The sequence below is a fragment of a genome, unplaced genomic scaffold (genome assembly GCF_019419815.1).
Source record: "Pyrus x bretschneideri cultivar Hongxiangsu unplaced genomic scaffold, Pyrus_bretschneideri_v1 Contig3, whole genome shotgun sequence".
Lineage (NCBI taxonomy): Eukaryota > Viridiplantae > Streptophyta > Magnoliopsida > Rosales > Rosaceae > Pyrus > Pyrus x bretschneideri.
The window spans coordinates 9937323-9963748 of NW_025999612.1; the positions used below are offsets into that span (position 1 = coordinate 9937323).

The following is a 26426-nucleotide window of genomic DNA, read 5'->3' on the forward strand; positions in this document are numbered from 1 at the left end:
TTAGCTCAAACCAGAAGATCTTGGGCCTTTAATACAAAAGAACATTGGAAAGGTCAACACGGTTTTACATCTGCTAACAGGAAGATACTGTTTTGAAACGAAATATATCAAGAAACTCTATCTCAACGAAAACTAACTAGGTAACAATGCAAAGATGCACAAACCAAATAAAACCTCAGACGTAGTCTGCAGACTAAGCTGAGCTCTTCTCAGTATTGTTCTCAAGTTCCCTCCTCAGCTGCAGGGAGAAGTCATCGTTAACATCGTCATCATCCCAGTCGTCTTCCCACTGCTGTGTCACTTCCTTGCCTTCCTCTTTGTCCTCCCATTCTGTCATTGTTCATAAACAAAACAAGACGAAGTTAGAACGAGGCATAACTCCTACCTGATCAGCATTGCAAGCATACACACACCAGTATGAACCATAAGTAAAAGCAATGCAGGTTCTCTAAACCGAAACCCGTTATGCAGAGCAGCACCGTGCTTACGCAAATGAAATTTACAAGACAATACCGAACACAACTAGAACAGCTCAATCTCCAAAGTAGTGAACTAAAATTCGACAAGCATGAGGTCTAAAACAAATTTACCCAATTCGAATTCTTCGTCAAATTAACGAATCCGAAATGGTGAAACAAAAATAACCAATTTCAACATCAAAAAATGAACTTCAACAGTTTTAGCGTACTTGAGGATCAAAACTAAGAGACCCAGAAACTTAAATCCACCAACTAAATGGCTAATGCAAGCTGAGACATTGCAAAAAACTCCAAATCAATTAAAAAACACGCGCACTAACAGTCAATTTCAAAAATTTCCAATCGGTTGAAACCCTCAGAATTAAATGAGAATGAATTGAAATTAAGGCTAAACAATTGACCCACGTATTGAAGTGCAAAATTAAATACCTTGGTTGATATCAAACTCCTCGAACTCGTCGTCGTCTTCGAACAGATCCATCTTCGCGACCTCCGTCACCGCCTGGGGCTCCGCCGCCATCTCAGTTCTCCAAGCGCGAACTAACACAGCAAAAGTCCGATTCAGCTTTCAAATTCCGCGAAATCAGAATAAAAAATATACAGCAAATTAAAGGACAAGTAGAACTTACAGAGAGAGAGAGAGAGAGAGAGAGAGAGAGAGGGATTGGAGAATCTGAAATATTGGGAATTAGGGATTTTACGTGGGAACCTTCTGGGTTTTTACCGTGAAGTCTCAACAGTCGAAGAGCTTAAAGCCGAAGGTGAGCTATAAACGGCGACGTATTGTGGGAAAAGTCGGTTTCAGCTCCTCCCAACCTTGTTGAAACATAAAGTTAGATTAAATCCGAGTGGGTTGAGCTCTCTAAGATTAAGTCTTGGGCCCATTTCTTTTTAATACAAGAATAAATTTACATTAAGGGGTAGAAGAATATATTTGTTGCGAGACATCGTAGTACTAAGTGGCAGCTATACTCACGATACAGTTTGTCAAGCTGGTGATCATATGTTACCTAGTGGTACTATGTACTTCGAAGCTCTTGATACTTCCTGTTTATCCCCGGTGTGCTATCTCTTTTCGTCGCCCCTGATTATTATGTTGTCGATATTTAGTATTTGAACAATTTCACAATTGGGATTGATTTTTGTCTCATCATTTATATATTTTAAAACAAATCAAATCCTATCTACAACCACGAGAGGTTTTTTAGGATCACCGTTACACGGGATGGTACACCACATGTCACAATACAAATTATGAGATATGTGTGTTAAAAAGTTAATAACTTAATAAATAAAATTTATCACCACTTATATAAAAACACGTGATGTACCCCGTGTTCTAGTCAAAATGAAAAATTTCTCCTACCACCACAAGAAAAACCAAAATCAACTGTATACAATGATATACAAGCAACATGGTCACATATGGAACTTGAAAAAAATTGAGCTGATTTCCTTGAGAATCAAAGAGTAAAAAGCCTAACTAAAAAAATCACTTTCAAATATTTACACCAATATATGAATGTATTTTAGATGCAAAATGCAAAATCGAGATGAATCACCGTTCCTCGACGCAATGTTTGCGCCGAACTGCAGAACTCATCCATCTTGATGTACTAGCTTCACGAAAGTCATGGATAATTTTGATGAGGGAGCGCGATTTCTTTATCGCATAAGATGTTCCATCCGTCAAGAGCGAAAAGAGTCCAGGCATTAGTGATGATTCCGTTGCCAAAACAGCAACAACTTCCTCCCCGCCATTGATGCACAAAGACAGCAATGTTGAAACACAATACTCTTTTGCTTTTGGGGATGTCGAAGTTTGAAGAACGGCGGATGATCAATTGCAAATCAACTGGCGTGGAGGATTTCGTGTGATCCTACGACATTTTCAGCCAAAATTGCAAGAATTGATAATGCATCATCAACGAGCTGATCAGGGTTTTGTGACGAAGAAGATATTATGTCAACTAGCAATGGAACAATGCCCGCGTCCAGCACTTTTTGTTGATTCCTAGGAAGGAGGATCAGCCCGAAAATCGCAACCACGGAGTTCTTTTTCCCACACGTTGTTCCTTCCCTGATCAGCTCCACAAGAGCTGGGATGGCCTCAGGCATTTCTCCGATTAGTTTCCGAGAATCCCTCATCGAAGAGAGGTAAAACATCGTTGCAGCTGCGCTTTGTCTGGCTTCTAAACTCAACCCATTTTTAAGAACGGCAACAACGGATGGTAGGCCTCCCCATGACATTATCAATTTCATTCCGCTTGCGTATTTCGCGAGCTTCAACAAGGCTGCAATTGCATTCCCTTGCGTGGATGCATCAGCGGAATTCAATAGCCTCAGCAGAGGAGGGATACAGCCAGCCTGGATCAAACAAGACCTATTGAAAATGTTTGATTTGCCTAGCAATCGAATCTCATAAGCAGCCTTGTTTTTCTGTTCGCTTGTTCCGCAAGCAAGCCTTCCGCTGAGAAATCTCGAGAGAAACCTCATTGCCTGTTTAGCAACCGGGCTACCAGGTGCGATCGTTTTTTCCTTGTCGGCGCTTTTGCTTCCTGGCCTGCCGAGAGAAATGCCGTTGCATTCACAAAGGTTTTTTATCAGCCTTCGGAGAATCGAATTCGGTACCAACTCTGTGTTCGTGATCATCTCTCCTGTTTTGGGGCAGAGCATGTGTCCGTCGTCGAGCCATTTTTGAATCGAATTTCGATCGTACGTCTGACCTGTAGATACAGTCACCGGATCAAGCATTAGCTCAAGGGAAATCGGGCACCTGAAATCTTCAGGGTTTAAGCAACGAAACATCTCCGCGTCGCACCTGGAATCGATTTGATTCGCGGGGTTTTGATGATCCAATGCTTCGAAAATCACTCCCCTGCTGTAGCTCATGAACCCCACCAAGCTACTTAGAAAAGGAACATCCATGTCCTCCCGGTCGAAACGCTTGATAGCAATTTGTTCTTCCAAGAATTTGATTTCCATGTTGCACGCGCTCCAGCTTTTAATTCGAAGGTAATCGAGGACCCGCTTTACGGCATTCAAATCGGGCTCGATTCCCTTTTCAAATTGGTTCAGAATCGCAAGCAATCGTTTCGAAGCCAATCTGTCACCCGCTTGGAGCTCCATGTTGGCCTTCCACGATTGCTTCGACACCAATTCAACCAATTCCTTAACTTCATCGCCAACATCGATCGCTTTCAACGGTAAAACATCGAGAGCCGTCGCCACAGCTCGAATCAGAAACCGAAATTGAGTCGCAAGAAACTCGCATTTCGTCAGCATCAAAACTCGACCACCTTCCCTCGTGCAATCCTCCAATAAAAACCGAATTTTTTGGAAGACGAAATGAAGCTCGGAGAAGCAGACGACAAGAGACGATTTCGGAAGAACCGAATTGCATTCACGTACCTCCTCAAAGAACATGAGAAGAACACGAACTTGCCGAATTGCTTCCCGGCTGTTCCTCCATTGCGTCACACAGCATTTCGATTGGAAACTGCAGATGGTGTGGGAGAGAGCGATCAGAGACTCGAGAAGGGTCTCCAGAGAAATAGATTCGCAAGGTCGCACCGCCGGAAACGTGAGAATCCGGCGGTCGCTGCTATCGAATTTCGGGTTCATCGATGCAATTGTATGCGGAAAAACAGAGGATCTCTGTTTTTGCTCTGTTTTGGGACATAGACTTGGAGTAGAATTCGACTCGGAAGAGAAGTGTTTCTCCGTTTTGGCTCTGTTTTTGTTCACGGAATTAATGGGAGGAGGAGTAGCGAGCGTTGCAACAATATAGGGAGATAAAGGGCACGTGGCGGGATATTAGGAGTCCACGTTCCCATGTTGACTTGGAGTGCACTTCACTGGATAGGCCTACATGGACACGTGGAGAGATGGGGTTGGGTGATGCGGCTTCCTGGATATTTGTCAATGTTGATTCAGTGTACTGTTTCGTGTCTACGGACAGTTTATCGTCGGCGGAAGAGTGAAGTCTGTGGGGACTACCAAGCCGACTTGGACACGTGGAAGTGGTATTGGATGACGTGTTGCGGTGGCAGCGGGGCACACAGAGAAACACCTGTGTGTTTACTGTGTTTTACGAGTCAAAGTGGGTTTTGATTAGAGAGACTAATAGACGATTAATTAATAGAAAATTAGAGTTTAAAACTTAGCAAAGTTCATGTTCGTGCCGACCAGAATTTTGAGTTCAACATCAATTGAATTGTAATGGTTTTGTTGGCCCACGGGGTTCAATGGCGGGTGCATTTCTTCTATTTCGATTATGTTTTATGCCTTTTTGTTTCATGTAATGATGATACGAATAATCTAATTAAAGTTACGTTTCTGTTTATAATTCTCACGTTTTAAATTGTGTATGAACTTCCTTAAATATTTTACATCTTATAATACTTCTTCGCTTTGAAACATATTCTCCAACAATAAACATACGTGGTATACTTGACGTTGAGAAAATACATAACTATTTTAATTGATATTGATTAATGTACTAGAAAGATATTAACTTAAACAATATTTAAGATTGATGAAACTGCTTAGGTGTAGTATTCAGAGTAGGATTTTCTTTTCTCAAATTCCTCTTCCATTTTCTTCTCTCCTTGTACACTTTTACTCTGTCTTTGTTTTTCTATAAAGAAATCAACAAAAGATATTGACGTGACTTAACGTTCAAATATGAGATCCTATCAATTTCATCAGTTTTATTTCTTGAGCAATTTGATCACTTAAGCAATAAGTTAATACATAAACAATGAGTACGTTTCGCTAATCAAATTCTTGTTTGTGGCCACAAATCCTTTTAATTAATTTGCAATTATCTTGTAAACTTTTCCATCTAAAACGAATGATGATTTGACAAGTGGACCAACCATATTGCGACACATTGAACGCGCTGTCTCTGCATTGCAATAATTCTGGAGATACTATAAAACGCGTTCATTTGATTTTTGTTTATACTGTGATTGTGATTGTGATTGGGATATTCCAAAAAATAATAATAATAATTCATTCTTTGATGCTTTTCTCCTTGGAAAGAGGTTTGCTTTCATGGAGTGATGCCTTCAGGCTGCCCGTCACTGTTTTGCAAAATAGTTAGGTCTACAAAGCTAAGTAATTACTCGATTACATGGTGTTATTATTTTTCTGTTATTATGTATGTTGTTGTTGATTACTATTATAGTTCAGATTAATGAGGAATGAGATATCAATTTTGTCATTCCTTTGTATTATGGAAATTGATAACAATTACGGTGGTGCTATAAAACTAGAAGAATAAAGATTTTAGCAAGAGAAATGAATTAATTTCATTAAGAGATAGAAGTTGCATGATAAAAGGCATTTTTGCATTGACATTTCGAGCGAGTTAAGTGTAATCATTTTTAACTAACTACATTCAGGTACGAATTGACCATCTCATCTAGTGTTATCAAGTTTGATGTGCGACTATCATTGAAATTTTTCTCAAAAATAAAAAATTTATCGTCGAACTGTGATTTTTCCAAAGAAATTACTCTTTATCTTTCACCAGCTTAACTTTTTTGGACATAAGCTACATGCGAATTTAAGCCCTTGCGTCCAAGTTTGATTCTACTTCAAGTATATATAATAATTTAGTATAAAATCTTATGTCAAAAAGATTTTTTTTTTTTTTTGGAAATTTGCAATTTTACAAAATGAATTTTTGTAAATCTGTCTTGGTTATTCGTAATTTGCAATTTTATAATAGAGACTCAAACTGTTCACAATTTAGAAGGTTTGGGTAATTGAAAATGTCTCTTTGCGAAGCTAAATTAAGGATAGACGTTCCTCCGACTTTCGCAAAGCGAGGAGTCTCGTTAACTTGCAGTCGCATGGTTTACAAAAATCACTAAAATTTAAAAGGACGAAACTTTTGAAGCATTCCCACAAAACAGTATAACATCTTTCTGTCACCACAAACTCGTTAACTTCTTTCGATTACAAACAGACCTTATGTATCTTAATTATTTGAAACCACACAGATCGGAGCATATGGTTTGGTCGAGAGATTTTACAGCCATGCCGGATTCTTCAAAGGAGTAACAACAGCCTTCACCTGCAAGTAGTTGTGAAGGCTGTAGATTCCCTTTTCTCTACCTATTCCACTCATCTTGTATCCGCCAAAAGGAATCGCAGCATCAAACACGTCGAAGCAGTTCACCCAGACTGTCCCAGCCCTCAATGCCCGTGTCAAGTAGTTGGCGGTGTTAATGTTCTTTGTGAATACTCCGGCAGCTAGACCATAGCGCGTTGCGTTTGCCCTTCGGACTACTTCATCGAGCTCCCTGGTACAAAATGTGGAATTTTTAGACATGTAGAATATTACAACTTTTGCAGAATGCAAGGACTTGATGCAGTGTGAGGTTTTTAACTCACTTGAATTTCAAAATCGACTGCACTGGGCCGAAGATCTCATCCTGTGCTATCAACATATCGTCCTGATTGAAATGAACAGCAATCGTGTTACGTCAAATGATATTTCAAGCGTATAGGTTGAAGCGGCTAACTTTGGATGAAGAAATTATATACCTTAACGTTTGAGAAAACGGTAGGCTGGATGAAGTATCCCTTGGAGCCCAATCTTTCACCTCCACATTCAAGGGTAGCATTGCTATCAATGCCAGATCTTATGTATCTAAGGACCTTCTCAAACTGCTCGTTATCGATCTGTCAATTGTCGAAATGATTAGAAGCATCACTTAAAAACTGACATTCTTTATGTCACACATGAGTACATGAAACGAATAGAACATCGTTGAAATGCAAGTATTTGAGTACCTGAGGGCCTTGTTCAACACCCTTCTTAAAGGGATCGCCAACAACACGTTTCACAGCACGTGCCTTTGCTTTCGCTATGAACTCATCATACACACGCTCATGTACAAAAGTACGAGACCCAGCACAGCAACATTGCCCCTGCGTGTCATCCAAGCATTCATTAATGATGTGTTTTGAACTTCTGATTTTACAGAACCCGGCTTCGTGGAAAACTAATTGAACCAACCTGATTAAAGAAGAGAGCAAAGTGTGCAAGCTCTACAGCATGATCAATGTCAGCATCCTCGCATATTATGAAAGGTGATTTCCCACCGAGCTCTAATGTTACTGGCTTAAGATTGCTTCTTGCAGCCAATTCAAGAATAATCTTTCCAGTATCAGTTGATCCGGTGAAAGCTACCTGAAAAGGAACACGGTAATGGTTTTAAGTAGCCTGCATATCCAGTGTACAGGGAGAAAGAAGGACAAATGTGCTCCAAATACCTTGTCCACATCCATATGACTGGCAAGAGCAGCACCAGCAGTTGGCCCATCTCCAGAAACTACGTTTAGAACACCCGGAGGAAGACCAGCCTGTCACAGATGAAGCTGAGTAATATTAGAACATGAACAACGACGGAAAAGAAATAAAGAATGTACACGCTTCATGTTGATGCAGAATAAAAAGTTAATTACACTATTGATTCATTTTTACGTATTTCTCTTGGCACATAGTTGCGTACGCGTGAGGGAGAGTGAGCAGCTCGACAGGCATCAAGGGCCTACCTCTTGGAATAGCTTTGCCACATAGAGGGCAGTCAGAGGCGTCTGCTCAGCGCTCTTTAGGACAATAGTATTACCACAAGCCAGTGCAGGCCCAACTTTCCAGGCAAACATGAGTAAAGGAAAGTTCCACGGAATAATCTGTCCTGCAACACCGATTGGTTCGTGCAGTGTTTGCACGTGATAAGGTCCATCAGCCGGAACAGTTAGACCATGGATTTTGTCTGCCCATCCTGGATAATTTGAGGAAGAAATCTTAAGTAAAAACAATGTGATGAATGAAAAAGGAAAGCAAATTACTTCATTTCAGTGTTCTCACCGGCATAGTAGTGAAACAGACGAGCCAACATTGGTAGTTCGGCCGTCAGAGCTTGTTCATAAGGCTTCCCGTTATTCCATGTCTCTAGAGCTGCAAGCTCTTCAATGTTTTTCTCAACCAAATCAGCAAAGCGTAGTAATATCCGTGATCTTTCCTGATCAAACGATAAAAAGACGAAGTCTCAATGACGATGCACATCAATATCCTGACATATTTACATCCCTCATATGCTAATCCAGCAGGAAAGCGCAACAGAATAATGTACTACAAAATCTAGACCAATGCGAAGTTCGACAGTTCTTACATAAGCGCTCATCTTCGGCCATGGTCCCTCATCAAATGCCTTGCGAGCAGCAGCTACTGCACGGTTAATATCTTCTGCGTCGCCCTCAGCCACATGAGCAATCACTTCGCCTGTACGAGGATCGTATGCCGGAAATGTTTTTCCTGACACAAAAGAATTTCAAACATTAGCTCCATAACATGTTGTCTTTTCGGCAGTCTTCATCTTTTTGCAAGTTCCATTTACTTACACAGTTTTTGCAAAACAAAAGCGACCGTATGCAGGTTTCTTGGACTCGTACGAAGAAAAGGATTACCTGATGCAGCGTCGACGAATTTCCCATTGATTAGGTGCTGAGTGTGACTGATTTGAAAAGGTGGAATGATTAACTCCTCAGTTGCTGCAGCAGTGCTAAACCTGCTAACTCTTCTCCCTGGAGGATCGTGGGAGGAGTATTATTCTTCGTATTAAATCACGAAAATTATAAACTCCATGCATCTTTGGTTGTATGATGGCTCCACCATCATTCAAAAATTCCAGAAAGAGAGAGAGAGACACACACACGCATATACACACACACCCCAAATCACATACAGAAAATTACCTGCACATGTGGTTAGAACATAAAAACCATGGAATCGAATGAAGAAAACCGATGAAAGATTACCAGAAGAACAAGTGAAACAACGCTGTAAAAAGGTAAAAAGTAGAAAAAGGACAAAGGTGGGAAGAAGGTGTCACCTCCAGAGCGAAGCAGAGAAGCTGCAGACCCGGAAGAAGAAGAAGGAGAAGCGGCTGAGAGGGAGCGAGAGAGTAAGGAGGAGAGTCTCCGAGCTGCCATAACCACCCACAGATGCTGAGTGAGAAGAATACTCAAAGCCCAAAAGCCTTATCTTTTGAATTGTGATTCCAACCTTACAGAAAAACAGAGTCCTTTCTGTTGTGACTCAAAAGTTTCTCAGAAGACAAAAGTCGCCCGTCTCACCCTTCGAACCGAGAAATTTTTAGTTGTGACGGGAACAAGTGGTACAGCATATATTTTAATAGGAGTAGTGAAAATTTTTATTTTTTTAAGTTATTAATTTTTTAGTACACATATTTCACTATTTATATAATAACACATAATGTACTATTTTATGTATCCATCACATTAAAAAATCTCTCCCTCTTACCCGCTGAGCGACACTATGGCACAATGACGTTAGTATAACACCAAAATCCAAATCAATTTTAAAATTAGGAAATAATTATAAAATAGCAAAATAAATTGACTAAAAACCTAAAGGAATAAGTATCAACCATAATTGGCTGCTCAATTTTCAATAACCACTCCTGTTTTTATTCATTTAGCTTTGAACACGTGTCGAGTTTATGTTTATAATTGTAATTATTTAGACATGTCGAAATCTAATTAGATAAAGCAAGAGTGGTTACTGAAATTCAACAGCCAAGTATTTTTCAATAGTATTTGAGAAATGCTAATGTGAGACTATATTTTTTGCACAATTTTTACTATATTAACATGATAATTAACGTTAATTTGTGCATTTAACTATCGATTTTTCTTTGTTTTAGCAATTTTCTCTTTATCACTCTGTTTACCTTGAAGCATAAGCTATATAGAAACAATAATTCATAGGATGTTGTTGGTCGATGACTTTTCAGAGTCGAAATAAAGCTAGAATTTAGTTCCAATTAATCAATTCATGCATATCCATATTTTAATGTCTCTATCTCTCTCTTATTTGGAAAATAAAACTAAACTCTAAAGTGGAACTAAACTCTAAAGTGGACACTCCAAAAAGACAGAAAGCCTCCAAAGGACCAAAGCCACGCATCCACGATAGACTTATCAATTAAGATCATCTCCAAGGGACTAAACGTGATTTTGTCCATGTTTTAGTTCTCTAAATATTAATATTTTATAATCTGATTTTCTTTAGTCTTTTGCTTGGAAACTGATTTCATTTAATTTTGAAGCTAAATGTGACTTGTTGATGCAATGCACGACATTAAATATAGCTTTTATATTGAATTTGATTGTTTGTGGCTTTTCATCTTTCGGAGCTATGTTTTATTAGGTTTTTAGTAACTACAATCGTTAGTAATAAGTATTTATCCTACCAATGTATTGTAATGTCTCTATTTAAAGGACTCCATATGTATATTTAGGGAGACTTGGATGAATGAAAATTTATATTTGCCTTGTGCATTTGAAGAGAGTGATTTCTCCTTCTAAAATCAAGCATTTGGCTTGGTTGTGTGAGCGCATCCACGATTAGCGACGTGAGCGAGCTCCATTGCCCCTGGTTGAGTGATTCCCAGGTCATATATCCCTGTCTCCTCAAGACCTTTGGTTCTTTCCTGCGTCAAGTGGCATCAGAGCAGGTTATCCGTTGTGGTTGAAGACCATGGCAGTGATTTACAATCTGTTTGAAGAGCACACTGTCGAAGAAACTAGTTTCGTCGATTGGAATTTACCACCAATTTACGATGAGTACATTGATGAAGATGAAGTCAATAATCATTTTGTGAATGAGGTTGATGAGGATGGTAGTGAGGTAAGCAAGTTATACTCCTCAAGTTTATACAATTTCTTAGAAGATGATATTGTAATTCACGTGATCAATGAGATTCTTGAAGGTAGTTTCTTGAATGTTGAGCACCAAGTAAAGATTGTGGATGTGAAGGAAACTTTACAGTTTATGAGCGAGGTGGTAAGTTCAAACTTAATTAATGCACTTCTACATTAGGCAAGAACTCCTTACTCTGATATTCATGATTGTATGTGGGATAAATTTCTTTATCATGATGATTTGGTTAGAAAGTCATTGAAGAAGAGAAGCATTGCTCACCATTGGAGTCATGTGCCATTTCGAGCTTATCCATTTGAAGAAAGAATATGGATCAAAGACTTCGAACACTCATAAATTTATTGTCCTATTGTACCTGTGATGGAAATGTTTGAAAGGGTTTCCAAAAGATCGAGGAAAAACCAAAAGTCAACTGAAACTCGAGGACTAGTTTTTTCGAGAAGAGGAGTATGATGCAATGCACGACATTAAATATAGTTTTTATATTAAATTTGATTGTTTGTGGCTTTTCATCTTTCGAAGTTATGTTTTATTAGGTTTCTAGTAACTATAATCGTTAGTAAGAAGTATTATCCTACCAATGTATTGTAATGTCTCTGTTTAAAGGACTCCATATGTATGTTTAGGGAGACTTGGATGAATGAAAATTTATATTTGCCTTGTGCATTTGAAGAGAGTGATTTCTCCTTCTAAAATCAAGCATTTGGCTTGGTCGTGTGAGTGCATCCATGATTAGCCATGTGAGCGAGCTCTGTTGCCCCTGGTTGAGTGATTCCCAGGTCATATATCCCTGTCTCCTCGAGACCTTTGGTTCTTTCCTGCGTCACTTGTAACCCTTGATTAGTACACACTAATTTATAAAGAAAAATACTAAGGGAAAGGCATTATGAGGTTGAATCGTGTGGATTCATCAAACACCCATATATTAATTTACTCTCTCACTAATATGATTTTTTGTGAATTATTTGTACCTTACAGTTTAATGCCAACTCTTGTACCAACATATAAAACTTTGTCACCTCACAATTTTAACGTCAATTCCAGCGCCAAAATTATAAAACATTGTACAAAAAACATAAAATAACAAATAATCTATAAAGAATCCTACTTTTGTGAGAACTTTTTAGCATTTCTCATTTATAAAAATAAATAAAATAAAAATAAAAATAAGTCTAGTTTATTTAATATTCTTCTCATCACCCACCCAAATAAGTTTGTTGGTATCTTTTCCCACATGCACGAATTTTATGAATCCAAACTTTATTGGGCTTAGACAGATACACAAGTACATTGTTCTCTTGGTTTCGTCTTGGAGTATGCCCCTTTATTTCGTTTAAATTGGATATACGAGTAATGTATTTAGAATTAAAAAATAGATGTATTCATCTAATTCATCATGTGGCTTGGACTTTAGATGCACACTGAGAATTTAAATCACAAGTGACATTACAAGTGACATTACAAATGATATTACAAATTAAGCTACACAATGAGAATTTAAACTTGAAGCACAATAAGTTTAAAAAAATATATGAGTTAATTATCAAAGCTATTTATCCATTACAAAGTGCTTAAAATGATAGGAAAACTAACGAAAAGTTAAAAAAAACTTCATTTTAATAAAAAAAATCCTTTTTAAAGATATAAGACATAGTACCAGAAAAATATATAAATATAATTTTTCATTAAAAATAAACACTACCAGAAGTGTTTTGTTAAACCTCTTTAAAATGATTGCATTTCGAAAAGAAACCATCACAATTATTGATAGGGAATCACTTTAACTTGGTGTGAAAGGATGGTTGGTGGCAGTTGTTTATCAGAAGGTGGTGGCATTTGTTTATAGGTAGGGAAAAACAAACAGAGGAGGGAAACGTTGGCCTACCATCGAAAGGCTCATTTATTAATTTTATAATATCATCTAAGTTTTCTATATGATTTTTCAGTGTGGTTATAATACAAAATAATACATTACGTGTTATTATATAAATAGTAAGATATATTTGTTAAAAAATTAATTACTTTAAAAATAAAATTTTTTACCATTTATATAAAAATATATGGTATACCACTCTTGTGTTTCAGTAACAATGAAAATTTTCTCACTTAGGGACACAAGATTAAGGGAAGTTCTTCGAGAGTAACATGATTGTGCAGGTCCAAAGTCCTATATATAACGAAAATGTCATTGTCATTTGGTGGGTAATCAGTTGGGAATGAGAATCCTCTGAGGCTCCTCTTTTGTGAGGATTCAAATGATCTTTTAATCGTGTCCATTCATTATAAATTATATCGTTATTTTTCGTCAAGTACTATTTATGTTCAATTTTAAATATAAAATTTATAATAATTTTAGATCGCACGATGTAGGATAAATGGACACGATCAGAAGATCAATAGACGATCCTTACAAAAAGAATCCGAAAAAGATCCTCATTCATCAGTTGGTATAATAAAACACTAGAAGATCAGCACACACTTTGTGTTTGAACAATTTCATTTTCTTTTTTGTTTTTGATTAAGGAGTGTGATTAGTTTTTAAATTTTTTAAAAAGAGTATGACACAATGATTGTGAGATATCTTAATAAGGGCATATTTTTCTTAATGTTACATAATTACCATTTTGCCCTTTTTATGTAAATATTGTGTATAAAAAATGAGGGTAAAATAGGAAAAATGAGGATATGATTATCATTCTCTCAAAAGATACAAAATTACTATTTTACCCTCCTTATGTGTATCAAAAGTGAAGGCAAAATTGAAAAAAAAAAAATAGCAAAAAGTTGACAAGGAGGGTTCTCTTAATAGAATAGAATAGATATAGTCTTGTATTAGGTTACTGATATGGCATGGCAATGTTGGAAGTCACTATCATACTTCTTATTAATTCGGGTTTTTTCTCATTTTTTTAGTGTTTTCTTCGAGTTAATATTTTATAAATCTTAGAAAAAAAAAATAGAATATGTAAATTAGGTAGTTATATGGTCAGTTATCTCTGGTGAATGTTCTTGCATGTATATGTAGTTCAGTTGAATCGAATTATTGTGCACTTTGCTCTGATAAAAATCTTATGCATCCACTGCCCACCAAATTTGAAAATAAAGGCATGCATAGCAAACCAATAGGATCAAGTAACAAAACCATACAAATAAAACCCCACCCTTCAATAAGTCAATGCCCCTCCGGTGGTGTTGGTGTTTTCAAAATTCGCATGCAGTAATATGACCACAGACGTTATGATCATCACACAAGTTAAAGAAAATTAAAGAGATTGTAATCCAAGTCTGGTCAAAAGAAGAGAGTCCCACGACACTTCATTAATGCAATATAGATTTAATCGAAGGGATCAATCACTTCTTGTCATTTCACGCAAAAAAATTCAACAAGTTGAGTTGAACGTAAACTGAGTTATTTCATGAGCCACAAATTACAGGATGTAGCCAATGGCAAGTGAAAGCACCTAAAATGCTACGTGATCTTTTTGGTATCTTCAACTAGGAGAACTCCATGATCACCATTAATTTCACTCTTCATTTGAAGCAAGTGAATTTACTACACTCTTGGCATTTGTTTCCACCATGACATCCCAAAATCTCGTACCTTGAGTAAACTTGAAATTTTCTATGATAATCATCAACTCTATAGTTCGGTTATATAACATGACAATATTTTTACAATGGGTCACAACTTAATATCGAACTCATTACTAAACGTGTTTTGACACTTTCCAAGTCAAATTTGACACTTGAGTCATGCGCATATATATATTATGAAATTAGGGTTGTGATCACTACTTTACAATCCTTGTTGGACTCGCAGAATAATTGGTTTGGTTTTGGATTTTAGTTTGGTTGGTGGTCCCAAAGTTTTTCAATTGAAGTGAAAACAACAGGAAGGCAATTCTATCTAGGAGTCCAATTCAGCATCCAAAACAAGATAGAATAATGTTATGAGGATCCTGAAGTTTGATGCAACTTTCAACCATGAGATGAATGTACCTTATTCAGTAGTTGCAAGCAAAACCTAAAGCCAAAGGGGATTGAAATTGTTAAGTAACGTCATCCCCCCTCAATTACTTTGGCCCCATGTTTGCTTTTCATTTCGATGTCTCTTGTAATTGAAGAACCTTTTGTATTTTCAAGTTGTACTGATTGATCAGTGTAATGATTTACACCATTGACAACTACGTTGAATTTGACGTCGGAGGCTATGAGGCTGGTTTCGAGGAATTGCAAAGCAAGTTTGAGGAGAAAGGGTACGGGAGGTGCCGCACTTAGTGGTTTGGAGTCTTTGCAACCCATACGAAATTGGGCTAGTGTTTGTTCCTTGTACACAACATGGGGTGACGATGTTGAAGGGCTATAAGTCTATAACAAACACTCTTCTGATCAAGTCCTTACTAGACAACGATGGTGAATTAGCCACCACCGTGTCATGGAAGTTGCCATCGCCAAAGAAGTAACGCTATCAAACTCTGGTTGTAGTGGATTGACTGACTGGTTCATTCACTAGTCATCTATCCAACTTGCTCAGTTCCATTGCATGTTTCCTTACATTTTACAAACTGGAAATTATCAGATTCGAATATGTAGCAATATACAAACTCTCTCTCTCTCTATATATATATATATATATATACCTTTATATTTTAATTCATCAACATATATAATTGGCTAATAGTTACAAGAATTGATCTCAGTAACCTCATAACTAGTCACTCTATTTGGTATTTATTGTGGCAAAAATCAAAGGATTCTGATTATTATATACTCAACTACTCTGCTGAAAAATCAGGCTCATCTGGCTTGAACAGTTTTTTGGGCATACTGGTTTCATCATGGTGAATAACTGATGCCACCTTCCGAATCCCTCTTCTTGTGGTTGCAGCAAATTTGGAAGCCAACAGTGCCGGCCCAAGTGGAATACTGTGCGGCAAGTTCGCCTCGGACGATGACCTCTCAGCACCTCCTATACTACTAGTCCCTACTCTTGATTCATTGCCATTGCCATGCTCTTCTTGCTCCAAAACATGTGTATAATAGTACTCCTCCTCTTTTGCCAACTTTCGCTTCCTAAACCTTCTCCAAGCAACTTGTATAAAACAAGCCCCCCAAGTTCTCCACTGGTGTGAATAGTACCGAAAAGCATGCTGCAGTTTTTTGCTGTGAAGGCGCTTGAATTGATTGGCAACGTACTTGAGGTCTTCAGCTTTTAGTGCAAATTCCTCAACTTCGGTTAGGGACCTCACTGTGCGTGTCGAGCATGGAAGGCTTGATGTAGGCATCAAGGCCCATGTGAGCAACTCTTCGCCGCAGAAATTGCCCCGCTTGAGGGTAGTTGAGTTGTAGAACCCTGTCCTTCCACCATCAGTTGTGGAGCTCTCAAGTTGCCCTCTGATGATGAAAAGCATCTCATTCACAGGATCAGCTTCCCTGATGATGTATGTGTTCCTGGTATTTAGGGATGACTCGAGGCGTTCACATATGGCGTCTAGAAGCTGATCGTCCATTTGTGCGAAAAAGGGTACCTGAAAACTGAAGAAAATTAGACCACCTTTCAATCTCATGAATTCAAATCAGTAATCGATCAGTGCCAACAACTTATAAATTTAGCTGCATTACGCTTATCAGCAAGTGTCAGCATGTGATCAATGGTATAGATTGACAGTCTCCCAAACATAACGCTTACAAGGCGAACAAGGGCAAGACATAAATGCCTTTGGGTTTGGCGGCGGAGATCCACAGGCAAGGATTGCAAAATGTTTTTCTCATCTACACCTCTTGTGGCAATCCACTTATATTGAACAAACCGACGAACACGCTCTTGCAGCTCCGGAGGGAGCTGACGGTGCCTCATCCACTCCTCTGTGTCTCTCCTTTTTACCCGCCATTCCTCAAGTCTAATCGTTGCAGATTGCAGATAGGTCTTGAAGAAACCAGAAAGTTTATATAAAAAGTAATGAATATATGAGAACCATGCGAAGGAAAAATTAGAACTAGATTAACATTTTCTTGCATGTAGTAGATGCGTTGAGCAAATTATACCTGCATCTGGCTCATGAGATGTGAGAAGAGAACTAGACCAAGAACGGCAATGAGAATGCAAAATGAGGTTTCACTGATAAAAGTGCTTGGCTTAATATCTTGTCCGTATGAACTGCGTATCGCGAAATGAGTACAAGACATGAATTAGCACAAATAGCTTGCTTAATTTTCAACTGTATTCATTCCTTGACCGACAAGTAACTAGTATTATATGATCCAAATATAACAGCAAAAAATGCATTTTGGCTTGAGCTAGTAACAACAAAGCATACCATAAATTTCTCATACCCCACCAAAGGCAGTAGAAATTTTTTTCAATGATGTATGCAGAAGCAACCTCATTAGTGAAAGCCTCCAAACATTCCAAACTCAAAGTCGTCCTCACCAGCAGCATCACAACTATTCTCAACTTTTGTGATTTTTAGCCAAAGTTTTCGTTCGCAGTTTTCGGCACGGGCACAATCAAGAAACGAAATTTTACAGGATGGAGAGTGTGTTATTCACTTCCTTTTTACATTCTTGCGTCCAGCATTCGTCATGCCGTCCAATGGACAGCACATACCATGAAGCTCCAACAATCTGCACTGAAGAACAACAACCATCGTAACAATCAAACCAAATTAAATAAGGCGCGCCATAGTAAATTGGGGGATCAGTTATTATCCCGTATTTTATGTTGTCAGACCACCAATTTGGCGCCAAATATTCGAAGAAGAGCTTATCGAAACAATGATATCAAAATCAACAATCTAGCAACGTAAGATGTCATTGTCAAATTGTAAGTACGTAGTAATGGTTGATAGGAAAAAAAATGGGACACAAACACACACATAGATATAACTAGCTGGCCAGGTTCTTACATGTGCAATTAGACAAAACAGAACGAGATTGTAAGCTGCCCCTGACCAAGCAGTCTTGGCTACAACGCCAGTCGATTTAGTAATAATAGAACTTTTACGGGATGATCTCTTCTATTACTTGTTGTGAAATATATACATGTGCTATCATAGCTTTACAAGGAAACAAAAAACATATACACAAACCTACTTAATAAAGGACTCCTATTATTTACATTCCTTATTTTTCCTAATATTGACTCACGCTAACACTCCCCCTCAAGTTGGTGCATAGATATCACACATGCCCAACTTGACAAGTGAGTCATCAAACCTTCGACTACATACTGCATGAGTTAGAACGTCTGCAAGTTGCTCCTCTAACTTCACAAAAGGTATTGACACAATCTTCCTTTCAAGCTTCTCTTTAATAAAATGTCGATCAACTTCCACATGTTTTGTCCTATCATGCTGTACCGGATTATCAGCTATATCTCTTGCTGACTTATTATCACAGTATAGTCTCATGGTTTCCTTTGGCTTGAACCCAAGCCCCTCAAGAAGCTTTCGAAGCCAGAGAATCTCACAAATGCCGTGAGCCATTCCTCGATACTCGGCCTCAGCCGAGGATCTTGATACTACCTTCTGTTTTTTACTTCTCCATGTAACCAAATTTCCTCCTACAAAAGTAAAGTATCCCGAAGTAGACCGTCTGTCACCTACACTTCCTGCCCAATCAGCATCCGTGAACCCCTCAATCCTTAAATGTCCATGCTTCCGATAGAGAACTCCTTTTCCAGGTGCAGACTTTAAATAAGCTAAGATACGCATAACAGCAGCCATATGATCTTCACTCGGTGAATGCATAAATTGACTTACTACACTTATTGCATAGGCAATATCTGGACGTGTATGAGCCAAATAAATTAGTCTCCCTACAAGTCTCTGATATCTCCCCTTATCAACTGATTTCTGATTCGGATCCAAACATAGATGATGTTTTTCAACAATAGGAGTATCAACTGGCTTACATCCCAGCATACCAGTTTCTTTTAACAAATCCAAAACATACTTACGTTGTGACAAGAAAATACCTTTCGACGATCGAGCAACTTCGACTCCAAGAAAATACTTCAAATCCCCTAGGTTCTTCATTTCAAACTCAGCCGCAAGATTTCTCTGCAGCCTTGAAATCTCATCACAATCATCCCCAGTAATAATCATGTCATCTACATAGATGATTAGGGCCGTCACTTTTTCCTGTCTCCGTTTGACAAACAATGTATGATCAGAATGACTTTGGTAATACCCAATCTTTTTCATGACTTGAGTAAACCTATCAAACCACGCTCGAGGCGATTGCTTAAGCCCATAAAGAGACTTACGCAACCGACATACTCCGGTACTTCTACCAGCACTGTACCCAGGAGGAAAATCCATATATACTTCTTCCTCCAAGTTCCCATGAAGAAAGGCATTTTTCACATCAAACTGTTTTAATGGCCAGTTCATATTAGCAGCTAAAGATATCAGAACTCGTACCGTATTCATCTTGGCAACCGGAGAGAACGTTTCTTGATAATCTACACCATATGTTTGGGTGTATCCTTTAGCTACCAACCTTGCTTTGTACCTGTCGATTGATCCATTGGCTTTGTATTTGACAGTGAACACCCAACGACAGCCAACTGTTTTTTTTCCCTCTGGTAAAGACGTCACCTCCCAGGTATTATTCTTCTGTAGCGCCAACATTTCTTCATCCATTGCGTTTGCCCATTTTTGATCCTTTAGAGCCTCCTCCACACGGGTTGGTACTCGAGTAGCCTCCATATTGTCCACCAAAGTCTTGCGCTCTGGTGCAAGACCATTGCATGAGACATAGTTGGCTATTGGATACTTCACTTTGCCTTCTGGAGAAAACCTGTTAGGAGGCACACCCCGATTTTGTCTCGGTGGCAGCTTATATGTATTTACATCATTACTTGTATTAGTTACATAATCATCCACAATACTTACCTCAAGTATCTCCAGAGAAGATTCATTGGGCAGCACTGTGGAGCTAGAGAGAGAAGGGGGTACATTAGTAGGCTCGTCAACAACCTGTCCTGACTGCATGCTGCTCTCGGTAACTGTTGGAGATTTATCACTCTCATCTGGAACCGGTCCTGACTGCATGCTGCTATCGGCAACAATTGCAGATTTATCATTCTCGGCATGTATAATCACTGCCCCATTATGCACGGCATCAACCACAGGGATTCCTTCCAAGTCCAACCATTTCAGATCATCACTAGAGCTCTCCCCCTGGGGATCTGAAGATGAAGATACGGGCGCATAAAAATACTCGGATTCAGAGAAAGTCACATCCATGGTAACATACATATGACGAGTTGCAGGGTGATAACATTTATATCCTTTTTGGTGAGGGGAGAAACCAACAAACACACACCGAAGTGCACACGGATCCAACTTAGTGCGATGAATTTTCTGAATATGCACGTACGCCACACACCCAAAGACCCGGGGTTGGAGAGTATGAGAAGACACCACAGGAACATGTTGAGTGAGGACTTGAAACGGAGTTTGAAACTGAACCACCCGAGAGGGCATACGATTAATCACGTAAACGGCATAAGTAACAGCTTCAGGCCAAAAAACCTTAGGAACAGAAGCACCCAGAAGTAGTGCACGTGCCGTTTCTAAGATATGGCGATTTTTCCTTTCAACCACCCCATTTTGATGTGGAGTATAGGGGCAAGTTGTTTCATGGAGAATGCCTTGATCACCAAGAAACTCTGACAACTCACGATTAATATATTCACCACCATTATCAGAACGAAGAACTTTAATCACAGAGAAGTATTGGGTCCGAAGCATTTGAGAGAAATTCCGAAATACCATACCAACATCACTCTTATTTTGTAACACATATAGCCACGTCATACGAGTGCAATCATCAACAAACGTAACAAACCACTTAATCCCAGAAGAAGTAACAACCGGAGATGGCCCCCAAACATCAGAGTGCACAAGTTCAAACGGTAAAGCTCTTTTATTCATACTAGGCGGAAAAGAAGCACGATGGCTTTTAGCAAGAATACATACTTCACAATGTAAGTCTGATTCATTTATTCCACTAAATAAACTAGGTAACATATGCCTTAAGTACCCAAAAGATGCATGGCCTAACCGACGATGCAACAACCACACTGTTTGTAAATTACTAGACCGGGACGCGCGAACTGCATTTGCTCTTCCAGAAACGACGTCGTCCACGTAGTACAACCCCTCTCTCTTAGTGCCACGCCCAATGATCTCCTTGGTCTGGATATCCTGGAGTAGACAAAAAGACGGATACATTAGAACAACACAATCCAATTGTTCAGTAACCTGTGGTATGGATAATAGATGATGGGATAAAGACGGAACAAGCAAGCAATGATGTACGGGAAGTGATGGGGTGAGATGCACAGTGCCGGCACCACACACGGGTGCCAAAGTACCATTGGCAGTAGATATATTTTTCCTGTGAGATGTAGTCATGTATTGAAACATATTTTTATCATATGTCATATGATCCGTTGCCCCAGAGTCCAGAATCCAACCTGTATGGTGCTGTTTCTCGGAGGCTAAAAGAACATGTCCCATGGTACCTGTGTCGGACGACGAGGCACCCTGAGTACGAGTCAACAAATTCTGACCAGAGGCACTGGGGCTAGGCACGGCTTCCTGAACAGTGGGTGTAGCCGCAGCAAGGGAGGCACGGCCTCCACTGGACCCGGCTGCTCCACGCTCCTTGGCACGCAATTTTTTCTTTAACTCTGGGAACCAATCAGGCACTCCATGCTTAGTAAAGCATGTATCCTCAGTATGACGGGTTTGTCCACAGAAATTACACTTCAAATCATCTTTATTTTCGCGGTTGAAGGGACGAGAATTTAAAGATTGATTAGAATAATTACTAGAACGATTTGTACCAGCCGGCCGAGATATCATTGCCATGGACGGCAACCCTCCTTGAGTGTTACTTCCACCCATCATGGTAGCATGTCGTTGAGCTTCACGTCGAACAACAGAAAACACCTCCTCAACAGAAGGTAAAGGTTGAGTACGTAAAATATCACTACGCACTTTATCAAACACATCATCCAATCCCGCCAAAAAAGCGTACACACGATCAATCTGAATTTCTTCTCGAAGCGTCTTGAGATCCATAGCACATACCATCCGGATTGGTCTCCGCTGATCTAACTCCTGCCAAACGGACTTGAGATCAGCATAATACACACCAACTGGCCGACCCTCTTGACGGAGTCTGAATGATTTCACCTTTAATTCATAAATCTGAGAAATATCTGACCCATCATAGTAGGTCCGAGCTACCTCTTCCCACACTTCTTTAGCAGTACGTAGGTGAATGAAAAAACCCATAATAGTAGGTTCCATGGAGTTGATCAACCACCCTTTTACTATTGCATTCCCTGTCTCCCACGTCTCATACTCAGCACTAGCCTCAGCCGGCTCCTTGGTACTCCCAGTCACAAAGCTCTTCCTACCGCGTCCAGCGATGTGCATCTCCAAAACCTTGGACCAAAGAGGATAGTTTGATCCATTTAACTTCACGGTATTGGGTACAGCAGACGCATCACTCTGAATAACGATAGGATTCACGACTTGATTATTGGTTGAGTTACTGCCCTCTAACCGCATCACGCCACTGCCTCCTGAATCCATTCGGTGTTGCTCACCAAATCACCAAATCAACCCAAAAAACAACACGATACTACGTACACGCAACCACACCACACAGACAAAAAACTGTGCAGAAAATTCCAACACAATACCACACAGACAAAAAACTGAAGCAGTACAAACGGATAACCAATTCTGATTCGTACACAACCTGCACGGCAGCAGCCCCAAGTTGCAGAAAAACCCAGCAATTTGCAGAAACCCCAGCAATCTGTCCACAACCCACACGGCAGCAGCAAGGTATTGTGCTGCACAGCAGTATACAGCAGCAGACTGCACACACACAGTCTGCACACACAGCAGCAGCACACACCACACACAGTCTGCACACACAGCAGCAGCACACACACACGGCAACCTGTTTTCTGCAGAAGATTTGCAGAAATAAGGTCAACCAAGCACAGCGGAAAAGAAAAAAAAACTAGGGTTTTGGCTCTTGATACCAAATAGAACTTTTACGGGATGATCTCTTCTATTACTTGTTGTGAAATATATACATGTGCTATCATAGCTTTACAAGGAAACAAAAAACATATACACAAACCTACTTAATAAAGGACTCCTATTATTTACATTCCTTATTTTTCCTAATATTGACTCACGCTAACAGTAATTTGCCGGTTGAGAGGGAAAAGTTAAATAAATCGAGGAATATATTGCATGAGCACAATTAGAGAAAGGGTATGATTAGCATGAGCAGCTGTTGAGTTTTTCACTGCGGGAATTACAAACCAAATCATAATCTGCAAAACAAAATAAATTATATTCCATAATTGATGATATTCGTTGGACACTGCTCGGATACTTCCTGCAAATTATAGTTTAACACATATGCACAAATAACCTGTTAAAAATAGAAAAGTAAAAGTAATCGAAAAATCGAGATCCACCTCTACTAAGGAAATGTACACCAAATTTGTACGGGAATGGATTCCCGCACACCTGTTTTCTCATATTGCACTGCACCTTTAGTTTCTGTCATTTGATTCTCCTTTGATTTATTCAGGCAACAACTAAAAAAAGGTGAGAAAAATGTGTTAGGAATGTCGGTACTACAAGATAGAGACTGCACAACGTAAAGTAGAAAATGGACACCAAGAATTTATGTGGTTCGGCAATTTATGCCTACGTCCACGGAGCAACGATCAATCTTCACGATATGAAAAGATGAGTACAACAAGAGTAGTCTTACCAAGCCAAAGACAAGGCTTGATAGATACAAGAAAGTATAACACACACTTTCTATCACTCTAAACTTCACTCACAATGTGTAGTGGAACACTCTCACTCTCACTCTCACTCTTGGAGTGGAACTCTAGCTTTGGACTTGATCCTTTGCTACTCACACTTGGTTACTTGATTACAACACTACACCCATATTTATAGGTGAAGGCTTGGCATTCTACTAGTTTCAAGTTCCTTCTACAAACTAGAACTGGTTTCTAGTTTCTAGAATATTCTACCAACCTCTAACTTAGATAATTTTAGACTAGCCACAAAATTGTAGCTTCTAGATCTTTCCATTTGCAACCAAGGAAGCTAGTACTCTCTAGCTTCTTGCATCAACTTAATAACATGCTAGAATTGTCTAGCATGCTCCAGCCACCTCACTTGCTTACTAGAATAATCTAGAACATTCATCATGGGCTGGACCATATACCAACAAAAGGGAGTGTAGAAATCATTGTTGAGTAACTACCCGTGGGAGTGGTACGGAGGCGGCGAGATCGATAGAGAAGTCGCCCTTGAGGTAGCGGATGGCGATGGCCCTGGGGTCTTTAACGAGCTGGCCCCGCCCGAAAACCCTAGAACCAGGGTCTATATAAGCAATTCGAAATTGGATTTAGGATATGGATAATGTAGAAGAAGTCAGCGAGGTGACCAAGATGCCAAGGCCCATGTCGATCTGCATGCAAGCGGCTTGGTCGCTGGACGTGGTGGGCAAGAAGAAATAGAGGGGGTCAAGGAAAAGGCCGGCGATGCATATGACAAAGAAGATGTGGTTCCATTGGGTCACGCGTTCGGATCCTGGGTCGAGGATCTGGTACCACCACGGGATCTTCTTGTTGAGGGAAAATGGGGTCGAGAAGTTGTGGAATCGAGCTGAGGCAGCGGCTTATGGCTGGAAGCTGTGCATCATCTCTGGGCGTTTTGAGATTTAGCCATGAGAGAGAGAGAGAGAGAGAGAGAGAGAGAGAGAGAGAGATTTGTGGGGGAAATAAGAAAAAGAATAAGAGAGGAAGGCTGAGGTTTGGGGTTTTCATGACCGTTACATGAACGGGAAAGACGCGCCAAATGTTCATTGCTTTTTTTTTTTCTTTTTTCCTCTCTCTTTCTACTTTTCATTTTGTAATTTGTTGTCATTAAAACTAAAAAAAAAAATTGAGTTGAAGACTGAAACTTTTATTATCTCTCTCTTGCATTTTTTTAAGCACATTTTGTAACGAATATCATAACACAACGTTTAAATTTGTTGAATTTGTGAAATAGAAAGGAATTCTAGAATGTTAAATAGAAGAATACATGTTTGTTTATATGAAAATACACGAGATTATTCTATTGTTTATATGATTAAAGTAAATGGTGTGTGTCCCTTTTCCCCTTTCGATCCAAAAATTTACGTTGCCCCTCTAATTAGATCACTTCTTTTCAGTATGTACTTTTGCTTTTCCACACAATTTTCTCAAAGTGTAGAACGATAGTTTTCCAAATTTCATATTGCTTTTTTGATCCGATGTTCTCACCATATACTAGATTAGAGGCCAACCACTATGTATGTGTCTTGATAATGAGGGAATTTAAATTCAAAGGGGAAAATAGAAAGTGGGAGAGGAAAAGTGGAGGAGTAAAAATATAGCTAATTCTTTTATAGACATTATTTTTTAGGCAATTAGTTACAATGATTATTTTTTATATTTTGTTGCAGAAATGATAAGTTTTTAGTAACGATAACATATTAATTATATTATATGACATTAACGACCGAACAACGATGATATAATAATGACATAATAAAAACTGATCATTTATGTAACCAAATGTCAAAAACTGATCATTCTAACTAATTTCTCTTCTTTTTTTTTTTTTTTTTGGTTCATTATCAAACTTATTAAGGATGAAAATAGTATAATTGACATTTTACACACTATAATTGCCAATGAGTATTTATTTACTAATAGTAAGTATAGAGAGATAGACACCTACCATATTACATCCCAGAGTCTTCATTACTAAGGTATATATGAATCAGTAACACCATACAGCAGTCAGTGAGCTTATAAAAAAAATTCCTTATATCAAACTAGTATTATACTAGTAACTCAAATTATGCCATGTAGAACATAATTTCCCTTGCAAGAGAGTGTTCCTTGTATATAATTTAATTGGTTCCTCACCCTCATTAGGACCTATAAATATGCACGTATGAGCAAATGGTTTAGCAAGCCCACAGAAACACTATATAGCTTGGTTATTTGTCAAGCTGAGCCACCTCAGTTTTGACAAATAATTAACTACAACCCAGAGAACCCATTAGACAAAATTAGTTGG

General features: G+C 38.9%; 3 protein-coding genes and 1 pseudogene across 7 annotated transcripts; all 4 read right to left on the reverse strand.

The window, feature by feature from the left end:
* LOC125479574 (protein DELETION OF SUV3 SUPPRESSOR 1(I)-like) lies at nt 1-25076 on the reverse strand. 5 transcript variants are annotated; one of them, XM_048589054.1, is made up of 4 exons: nt 25044-25076; nt 4542-4546; nt 909-1019; nt 1-330 (listed from the first exon to the last, which is right to left on the reverse strand). In XM_048589054.1, the coding sequence occupies exons 3-4, from the start codon at nt 997-999 to the stop codon at nt 194-196; spliced, it is 228 nt and encodes a 75-aa protein (XP_048445011.1). In that variant the 5' UTR covers nt 1000-1019; nt 4542-4546; nt 25044-25076; the 3' UTR covers nt 1-193. The 5 variants fall into 5 exon arrangements, with proteins under 5 accessions (XP_048445011.1, XP_048445014.1, XP_048445013.1 ...); XM_048589057.1 differs by lacking the exons at nt 4542-4546; nt 25044-25076 and adding an exon at nt 1131-1281 and having other exon boundaries at nt 909-1006; XM_048589056.1 differs by lacking the exons at nt 4542-4546; nt 25044-25076 and adding an exon at nt 1125-1279.
* Nucleotides 1768-4246, reverse strand: LOC125479572 (U-box domain-containing protein 19-like). Its single transcript, XM_048589052.1, is given in 3 exon segments — nt 1768-2310; nt 2312-2335; nt 2337-4246. Coding segments are annotated over 3 exon segments (2064 nt in total). The 5' UTR covers nt 4104-4246; the 3' UTR covers nt 1768-2037.
* Nucleotides 6359-9571, reverse strand: LOC125479573 (aldehyde dehydrogenase family 2 member B4, mitochondrial-like). Its single transcript, XM_048589053.1, has 11 exons — nt 9392-9571; nt 8967-9083; nt 8672-8814; nt 8368-8521; nt 8052-8281; nt 7770-7859; nt 7513-7686; nt 7287-7424; nt 7038-7175; nt 6885-6946; nt 6359-6793 (listed from the first exon to the last, which is right to left on the reverse strand). The coding sequence occupies exons 1-11, from the start codon at nt 9489-9491 to the stop codon at nt 6520-6522; spliced, it is 1620 nt and encodes a 539-aa protein (XP_048445010.1). The 5' UTR covers nt 9492-9571; the 3' UTR covers nt 6359-6519.
* LOC125479710 lies at nt 15881-26105 on the reverse strand (annotated as a pseudogene).
* Nucleotides 26106-26426: the final 321 nt, after the last annotated feature.

Excerpts from the sequence above, each read along its gene's own strand:
- LOC125479574 (XM_048589054.1), bottom strand. The coding sequence starts at position 999 with ATGGCGGCGGAGCCCCAGGCGGTGACGGAGGTCGCGAAGATGGATCTG. Across the intron at positions 331-908 it reads GGAGTTTGATATCAACCAAG|AATGGGAGGACAAAGAGGAA; the intron begins GTATTTAATTTT and ends GAACAATGACAG.
- LOC125479573 (XM_048589053.1), bottom strand. The coding sequence starts at position 9,491 with ATGGCAGCTCGGAGACTCTCCTCCTTACTCTCTCGCTCCCTCTCAGCC. Across the intron at positions 6,947-7,037 it reads CCGTTTTCTCAAACGTTAAG|GACGATATGTTGATAGCACA; the intron begins GTATATAATTTC and ends CATTTCAATCAG. Across the intron at positions 6,794-6,884 it reads CAGTCGATTTTGAAATTCAA|GGAGCTCGATGAAGTAGTCC; the intron begins GTGAGTTAAAAA and ends ATTTTGTACCAG.